At 37.2% G+C, this 9,627-nt stretch overlaps 1 protein-coding gene across 1 annotated transcript in view; it reads left to right on the plus strand.

The window, feature by feature from the left end:
* LOC140718246 (ras-related protein Ral-A) overlaps positions 1-6,761 on the plus strand; it is a 37,093-nt gene extending 30,332 nt beyond the window's left edge. The window contains exons 4-5 of the mRNA XM_073031785.1: positions 1,053-1,227; positions 3,962-6,761. Coding sequence (XP_072887886.1) covers positions 1,053-1,227; positions 3,962-4,084 — 298 coding nt within the window. The 3' untranslated portion in view covers positions 4,085-6,761. The remainder of the gene's footprint in view (positions 1-1,052; positions 1,228-3,961) is intronic.
* The last annotated feature ends 2,866 nt before the right edge of the window (positions 6,762-9,627 follow it).

Below are 9,627 nucleotides of genomic sequence, written 5' to 3' on the forward strand. Positions count from 1 at the left end.
ATCAGTGTTATACAGTTTGTGAAGGGACATTTCGTTTAATGTCCATAATGGCATCTTGTTCTAAGATTTGTATATTACTCAGCATTTGGGGGTTTTTTAAGACTCGTGTGTTCAAAAATGTTGCACTTTAATGGAGCCACCAAAATATTCCAGTCTATACTATATGCCATTAGCATGTCTAACTAAGCTTTTTCAAAGGACAACATCCTATCTCTAAAGCACTGAACTGTATTATAAGGAATAGGGCGACTAAGGTGTAGCCACTGTATCATAACCATTTTGAACATTTTTCATTATCCTCTTTACTACGTAATTTGTGACACAAATGGGTGGCTAGGACAGTGGTCCCCAACCTCTGGGCCACGAACCGATACCAGGCCGCGAAGTATGCAGGGTGCAGCAGTGCTGGAGCGCAGCCAGCACATCTTTAAGAAAAAAGCTGAAGTAAACAAGCTAATTAATTAGGTGCCGCCCGGCATATAAATGTCGGCCCAGATCAGTGGCGATTGATCGGCAATCAGTCTGTGGCTTGGAGGTTGGGAACCACTGGGCTAGGATAATGAAGAATGCCACACTCCTTAAACTTTTGAAATATTCTTAATTTGCAATTGGTTTGTCTTTTTGAACCTGAAAGCTAGTGAGATGCAGTGTAGAGTAGGGTATTCTAGCCCATCTGGCAGCCCCCGATTTAACCCTAGCCTAAATTGAATTTGGCATCGAAAGGAAATTATTGAGAGCTGTCCAGAGAATATTAAGCTTAGTACAGTTTACAAGAATTTAGAAGGAGACTAATTCTAGAAAAGCCATTGGTCAGCATAAGCCCACCTCAATTTCATACAGATGGTAAGGTATTTTAAAAGTATGAGAACATAATAAAGGAAAGGACTTGGTTAATACTTGGTTATAACAACATAAAGGAGTCTAACCAATATTGCCATTATTGCACTTTCAGATGTGTGATATAGCCTACTCCACTTTTCTACTCAATATGCATCTAAGAATTAACATGAAGCAGAATTTCAAAGATTAAATTTGGGGTTTTCTTTCTCCAGGGAGCAAATTCTCAGGGTAAAGGAGGATGAGAATGTTCCCTTTCTACTGGTCGGCAATAAATCAGATTTGGAAGACAAACGACAAGTGTCGGTGGATGAGGCAAAGAGCAGAGCTGAACAATGGAGTGTGAATTACGTGGAAACATCTGCAAAGACAAGGGCAAATGTTGATAAGGTGTGGCCATCTCAGTGAAATTTGTAACCACATTTTCTGAGTGCTGGAACTGTAAATAAAACCAACTTGTAAGTACACAGGTCAGAAAGCATCTACCATGAGCAACACACACAAAATGCTGAAGAACTCAGCAGGTGAGGCTGCATCTACAGAAAGGAATAAACATTTGATGTTTCAGGCCAAGATCCTTCCTCAGTCCTCTTTATTTCTTTCCATAGATGCTAGATGCTGACTGACTTGCTGAGTTCCTCCAGTATTTTGTAAACACAAAATACTCTGCAGATGCTGGGGTACAAAGCAGCACGCACAAAACGCTGGAGGAACTCTGCAGGTCGGGAAGCATCCGTGGAAATGAACAGTCAACATTTCAGGCCCGGACCCTGATGAAGACCCAATCAAAAATTACGGTCAATCAAAAGGGTGAAGGATGGGAAAATAAGTAGGACATGTGTAACAAAATATATTGACCAGTTAAAGTCCCTCTCTGTGGATCTGTACTCTCTTTTAGCTGAAGAAAGGAAGGAACAAAAATGAATGGGCCTTGATGGGATGTGTTTCTTTTATTGTTATTGAGACAATTGCTGCAGGAGTTCCAGTTCAGAAATAATTGCTGGAGAAATTTACAAAATAGCAAGATTAAAGGAGTTCAGTTATGCTCCAAATTTGCTTTAAATTTTTAATACCTTGATTTTGCCACCCAAATGAATATGGGTACTATGAGTTGTGCAGTTTTCTGCCTGCCCCCCTACAAGAAGTCTTTGTAAATTTTTATTCCTAATTACTTCCTTTCCTTGTCAGGTTAAATCTGAGTTGCAGTTGACCTTTTATTTATTTATTTATTTATTGATTGATTAATTGAGATACAGTGTGGAAGAGGCCCTTCCAGCCCTTCAAGTCATTCCACCCAGCAATCCCCGATTTAACTCTGAACTAATCATGGGGCAATTCACAATGACAGTTAACCTACCAACCAGTATGTCTTCGGAATGTTGAAGAAAACTGGAGCATCTGGGGAAAAACCCATGCATTCTATGGGGAGAACATATAGACTCCTTACAGATGATACTGGGATTGAACTCCAAACTCTGATGCCCTGAGCTATGATAGATAGATAGATACTTTATTCATCCCCATGGGGAAATTCAACTTTTTTTCCAATGTCCCATACACTTGTTGTAGCAAAATACTTTATTCATCCCCATGGGGAAATTCAACTTTTTTTCCAATGTCCCATACACTTGTTGTAGCAAAACTAATTACATACAATACTTAACTCAGTAAAAAAATATATGCATCTAAATCACTATCTCAAAAAGCATTAATAATAGCTTTTAAAAAGTTCTTAAGTCCTGGCGGTAGAATTGTAAAGCCTAATGGCATTGGGGAGTATTGACCTCTTCATCCTGTCTGAGGAGCATTGCATCGATAGTAACCTGTCGCTGAAACTGCTTCTCTGTCTCTGGATGGTGCTATGTAGAGGATGTTCAGAGTTATCCATAATTGACCGTAGCCTACTCAGCGCCCTTCGCTCAGCTACCGATGTTAAACTCTCGAGTACTTTGCCCTCGACAGAGCCCGCCTTCCTTACCAGCTTATTAAGACGTGAGGCGTCCCTCTTCTTAATGCTTCCTCCCCAACACGCCACCACAAAGAAGAGGGCGCTCTCCACAACTGACCTATAGAACATCTTCAGCATCTCACTACAGACAGTGCACCACGCCACTGTGGTGCCGTTGTTTTCCAAACTTAGCATTGTTCCATTCTTTACACTATGCTAAGTTTGGAAAAAGGATTGCAAAATAGTAAAGGTTAGTAGATTTAGTTACGGTGAATTTCTCAATTCTAGGAGGATAGCAGGTGAATCATTGGGCAGTTGATATGAAGGAGAATACATTGCAGAGGCATAATTGGTAGAATGATGGAGTTTCTCTAAGAACCAGCAAACATTTAAATGGTTACCTCCTTTACCATAAAAGTTGAGATAGTAAAATATGAGATATACAGAAGCAGTTTGGAATAACTAAATGGCAGCAGGAGTGGCACAGTAGTCTAGTGGTTAGCCCATCACTTTACAGTGCTAACCAACTGTGGTTCAATTCCTGCCACTATCTGGAAAGGGTTTGTACCTTCTCCTCATGACTATGTGGGTTTCTTCTGGGTTTCCCAGTTTCCTCCCATGTTCCAAAGACATACAGTTAAGGTTAGTAAGTTGTGGGCATGCTACAATGGTGCCAGAATCCTTGCTAATTTTATTTGACACAAATGATACATTTCAGAATGTTTCAAGGTAAAATTTGTCAAATAAAGCAAATCTTTTTTTGGTAAACTCTTGCACCTTGAACTTAGAAGGCTGTCTAAGATGTTTCATAAGCCAGCTTTTCTTCTTCCCCTTAACCTTCATTCATTTCCTCCCCCATTTCCCTTTAGAACTCAGCATGCGTATAACCTAAGGAATTCTGTGTATGGCTTTCTGTCAAGTGCTCACTTTTATACCCAAATATTTGCTTTGCATTTTAGGAAGAAAAAGTATCATAGTTAAGTCTAGTCTGAGTTAAAAATCTTGGTCATGTTCCCCTTATGATGGATTATTGAATTGTGATTTCTTTTAGACTAGCATATGAAACCATTTCAAGTATTTCCCAATTTAATATTTTTATCCATTCAGTGTTTTAGCCTGCTGTTAACTCCTACGTGTGTGTAATTCTCTAATTCTAAATTCTTTCTTTCCTTGCAGGTTTTCTTTGACTTGATGAGGGAAATACGAGCAAGGAAAATGGAAGATAGTAAAGAGAAGAATGGAAAGAAGAAAAGGAAAAGCATAGCCAAAAGAATCCGGGAAAGATGCTGCATTTTATAAACTTGGTAGACTAAACTATTTTGGAATCCAAGCATACTAAGTATCTCATTTCATTTGCTGTTCCTTCACAGTGATTGAAGGTACACTAATGTTATACAAATTCAGATTTCCAAAAGCATGAATTGGACCCAATTTTACAACAGACTATCAGGAGGTTTAATGTCAATTCAAAGTACTTTTGTGCTGTGTCAATTGGTATATAGGCATTGGGTTTATATCCTTTTATCACAAGTACCACTGGAAGTTTTGTTTTGAATGGATCTTCTGGGAAAGGTTAATCAGTTCAGTCGTTTCAAATACACAATGAAGAGGTAACTTCTCTTGCAAGGCAATGCATTTTGTTAAATCACATTTTGAGTCCAAACTGTTTTTGCAAATTCTGTGTAATTTTTTATTTCCTTAGTACAACTAATCTAAGTGCTGATATTTGGGAGAGGAATATTTGGTATTGAGGGAATCTTGCTCTTACCAAATGTGCTTTTTAAAAAAAAAACTGCCTCCCTGTAAATCCAGTTATTAATGCTGGTTTTTCACCTTTGATTTTTTAAAAAAATCAAATACACTTGCTGTTTACATTTACATCAAGAATTATCTTAAGCTGTTGCTAGCTGAGACAAAGCTTGGTGCATAATAGTTTGGAAAGCCTCACTAGAGTTTAAGCAGAGGAAACTGTGAAACTATAAAGTGAGTCTCAAAGTAGATTTAGTTGGGTTATTGGCAGCTTACCTTTGGATATTTTATGTTGCTTTGACCTTTATAAATGTGCTGGAAACTCACTGAAACTTTTAATCTGGAGCTGTGTGTTTCTGATGCAGGTTAGACACAAAGTAAGGCTTCCTTTAGAGTGCACACATTTTTGTCACTAGTCACACTGAAATTAATAGGAAACATTTTGCACATACTGTACATTTTTTTTTACTTTTTTTAATTTCACGGTATTCTACACAAGTCTCTCGTGATAAGTCAGTAGCTCATACAAATATTGAATCATTAGGCATCAATAACAAAATGGATTAACACTTTTCAAGTCTAATAAAAGTACAAGAGCACTTGCTGTTGAGTTCTACAACTTTGGTAGTCGGATGGTTGAAGAAAAACAGGTATTCTCGTGATTTTTGAGTATTGTCTTCCAGAAATGGGCTACATTTTGTTTTGCCTTGAGCAAATGAAAGATTTGACTTCATTGTGCTTTGATATCAAGACTGAAAATTGAGAAGCTGTTTTGTAAATATCTAAGCTTAAATTATGATCTCCAGTTTTTAAACTACAAATAATTTATTACATTTCCATCAGTGAATTGATCTGCTTTTCTCTTTGGGTTAGCAATGGAGCTTGATCATACTAAATTTTACTTTGATGTATGGGTTGATGGAGTTTGTATTTCGTTTGATAATTCATATACGATAGAACTCTCAGCTATTTTAATTTAACCCACCCATCCGTAAATACACTGTACCAAATGAACAGCTGTTTTTTTCAGAACTACCTTTGAAGACATTTAAAAGTATTATTTGATTGGATGCAAAATCCTGTCTTCCATCTTGTGCTTTTCCCATTTGGCGGGTTGGATTAAAGTAAATTTGAGAAAACCTTGTAGGTATGCTCTCAGACAGTATGGGAACGTAAAGATGATTAACATTGGGCACGAGTTACTGGGTTTGCTCAACAAACTCTTCATGTTTTGCGTTACCTAGCTTTCCAGAATTGCATGTAAATGGATCTCAGTATGTCATATCAAGTGATTGTGAGTGGAACTTTGTTTTTTTTTCAAATGATTCACTGATGCACAATAGACATATAATCAAGCTGAGCTGTACTATAGCAAAGCAATGTAAAACTTGTAAATAGAAACTTATCTGAATATGCCTTAAATTGAAATTGTTACAGGTTACATCCATCAGGAATGTGGCAAATGAATTATGCAGATGAAAACTGCTAAAAACCCTGTAAAATAGTGCCATACATTTGGGTCTGCTGGCCTAGAACACAATACCATCTTCAGAATTATGCATTACAGTTCAAAGAGCAGTTTTTTTTTTAGAAAAAATATATGTATTGTCTGTATTGCAGTCCTTAGCCCTGCAGAGAAGTGGTGGGGGAAAAGTAGAGGTATGAAGAAAGGTTTAGTTGGAAGCACATTCCCATTCCATTTTGTTCACTTTCTATTGACAGAGATTCAGTCAAAATTTAATATAACTGCAGATGAATTCTTTAAAGTTCAGCTAGGAACATGAGGACATTGTCACTAAATCTGGAGTGCTGAGAATCTAGAATGTATAACCTATTAAATATCATTTTTGTCTTTTAGATGTACTGTTTGCCTTTGTCACATGTATATTCAACTTGTCTTTTTCCAATCTCGGGTTTATTTGCACTGTATAGAATTGAGGGAATTGTTGCAAAATATAGACATTGTTTTAGACATTAGTTTGGGTCCTTTTTTTCTACTACTTATGTGCATTGCATAGCTGTGAAATTTGTATGGCAGTGTGAATTTTTAAAAAAGTGAAAGTGAATCTAACCACTAGCATGAGGCTCACAGTAATTGTGAAATTTGGGTTTAATGGTGTTATGAAGCTGAAAAACACAATTAAGTGTTAAAAGGCTGATGCCCTTGCCCTAATAACATTTTAATTGTATGCTAAACTACTAGAAATAAAATAACATTTTTACAGCATCTTGTATTTATTATGCATTATTACTACTTTGCTTACCAATAACAAAAATCTTATAATATTTAAACTTAACTTTGTATAATCTGTTTATAGAAAATGGCTACAAGAATGATAACCTTAATCAGAATTCCATTCTCTTGTCTAAAATCATAATAATGATGAAATGATTGAAGGTGTTTTACTTTCAGGGTATTGAAGCAAGTACTACTGAAACAACATGAACCAGATGGCATTGTAATAATTAGAGGAAGTCTCTGATGTATGTTCAATTTCAGCCACCAGATGGAATGATTTGATGCCTTTACATTTAGCTTTACTGACAATTAAAAATACTTATTCCCAAAACCCATCAGAGGCTTCTCGAGGTAAATGGGGAAGAGAAGATTCAAGTGATGGCAAAACCTCCAGTAGAATGACGTGCAGAAGTCATGGAGGCAGCCAAGACATTGACTGTTTCTGTGAATAGCTTGTATTATTTACAGCACAAATGAAAGTAGCTGGTTGTGTCAGAGGGAATATATCTTTAAATTAAAGAGTGGAATGGGAATGGACTAAATTTAAAAAAATTTATCGTGGCGAAAAGTTGTAGAAACTAGGAACAGTATAAATGAAAAAAGAATTCCAATGATTGAGAGCAGAGTACTTAGCCATGAATGAAATAAAATGAATTTAATACAATATAGTTGAAGGGCAATAGGTGTTATAATAAGAAGAAATTTCATCTATTTTAAAGATTTAAGATTTGTGATGGTACAAAAACTTCCACATTAATTCAATAAATAAACAACGAGAAAATTTGCAAATGCTGGAACTCCAAAGCAACACCATAGAAAATGCTGGAGTAACTCAGCAGGTCAGGCAGCATCTATGGAAATGAATAAACAGTTGACATTTTGGTCTGAGATCGTTCTTCAGGACTGAAACGGAAGGAGGGAGATGCCAGAATAAAAGGGTGGGGGGGAGGGAAAGGAGGATAGCTAGAAAGTGATAGGTGAAGGGTTGGAGAAGAAGGAATCTGGTAAGAGGAGAGTGGACCAGAGAAGAAAGGGAACAAGGAGGGGCACCAGGGGGAGGTGATAGGCAGTTGAGAAGAAGTGAAAGAGTGGAGTGGGAAGTGAGGGAGAATTTGTTCACCAGAAGGAGAAATTGATATTCATGCTGACAGGTTGGAGGGTACAGAGAGAATATAAGGAGTTGCCACTCCACCCTAAGGCGGCCACATCTTGGCACAAGAGGAGGCCATGGATTGACACGTCAGAGTGGGAATGTGAATCAGAATTAAATTTAATAGACATCATTCAATTTATTCATTTAATAGACATCTTTCAGTTTTAATTGAGGTAGTATAGGGGAAATGCATAATCTGCTTCCATTATTCAGGAAACAAAGTGCTGTACTATTATTAAGAATTACATTAGAATTATGATTATGATCCAATATTAGTAAATGAATTACTTTATCCAAAAGCCGCACGCCGGTCTGTGCATGAGCTGCAAATGCTAACATGCACGCTTAAAAGTATAAATGTATTTACAATGGATTCTGGTTAATTGGGCCATCAGTTAATCATGGCAGCTGCTGATTTGAAACAACTCTAACTGAGAAAATAGATGGGACTCCCTTTGTTTATTTGGGACACTAAACCACTTTACTGGGACTGGAGACTCTTGCCAAACAGTTTCAAACTAGTGTCAGTCATGTGCATGTCATGTAGCCATCAGTCTTAGCGTGAAGTTTTTAAATAGTATCAGTTCCTTGCGTTTGTGTTGTTATCCATTTGAGCTGATGGACTCCATTTCTAAAATCAGTAATTTTTGATCATTTTGTTTGACTTTTAATAAGAAAATTCAAACCCTTGCTATGATGCCATAAAAAGATTTGACTCAAAAAAAAAATTGCCCTAGGGGCCTATGCTGATTTTGTTCACTTCCAGTTAAACATATGGGCGGCATGATAGTGTAGCGGTTAGCACAGCTCGGTGTCAGAGTTTGGTTTCCAGTGTACTCTATAAGGAGTCTGTATGTCCTCCCCGCCTCCCATTTCCTCCCACAGTCCCAAGATGTACCAGGTAGGTTAATTGGTCGTTGTAAAGAGCCCTTTGATTAGGTTAGGGTTAAATCAGGGTTGTCGGGGGTTGCTGGGCAGTGCTGCTCGAATGGGTGCAAGGGCCTATTCCATGCTAAATAAGTCAAAGTTCAAAGTAAATTTTATTATCAAAGTACTTATGTCACTATATACAATATGCAGTATACATATGTCACTATATACAACCCTGAGATTCATTTTCGTGATGGCATACTCAGCAAATGTATAGAACGGTAATTTTAACAGAATCAATGAAAGATAAACCAGAGTGCAAAAATAAATAAATAGATATTAAAACTCCATAGCAGTGTACACTGAATAAACCCCTCTTTTGAAAATGATATGAATTCCTAATAGTTTTATACTACTGTATCGAATCTGGCTGGGTCCTAACCTGGGCAGCAATAGTATCTGTGCAGAAGGAAGGCCTGGCAATCTACTTCTGTAGCTTGCCAAAAAAAAACCTTTTTTACTTCCATGAAACTTCAACCAATTGGGGCAATCATTAATTGGGCCAAAATGTACTGGTCCTGATGTGTCCCAATTAACCGGAATCTGCTATATTTGTTTAATGTCATTATGTCTGCAGTTCTTGAATTGGTATTCAGGCAACTCTCATTGTCTGTTTGGGTAGTGGAAATTCATTCCTACAAAATTCACAAATCACTGCCTAAAAATTTGAGGTACTGATTAAAATTCACTGACTCTGAGGGGAAGCAGTTTAAATAAACTCTGCCTTCACCCTAACTTGGCACATGTGCAAATGATGCAGCTTTGTGCAAT

This window comes from Hemitrygon akajei, chromosome 1, assembly GCF_048418815.1.
Source record: "Hemitrygon akajei chromosome 1, sHemAka1.3, whole genome shotgun sequence".
Lineage (NCBI taxonomy): Eukaryota > Metazoa > Chordata > Chondrichthyes > Myliobatiformes > Dasyatidae > Hemitrygon > Hemitrygon akajei.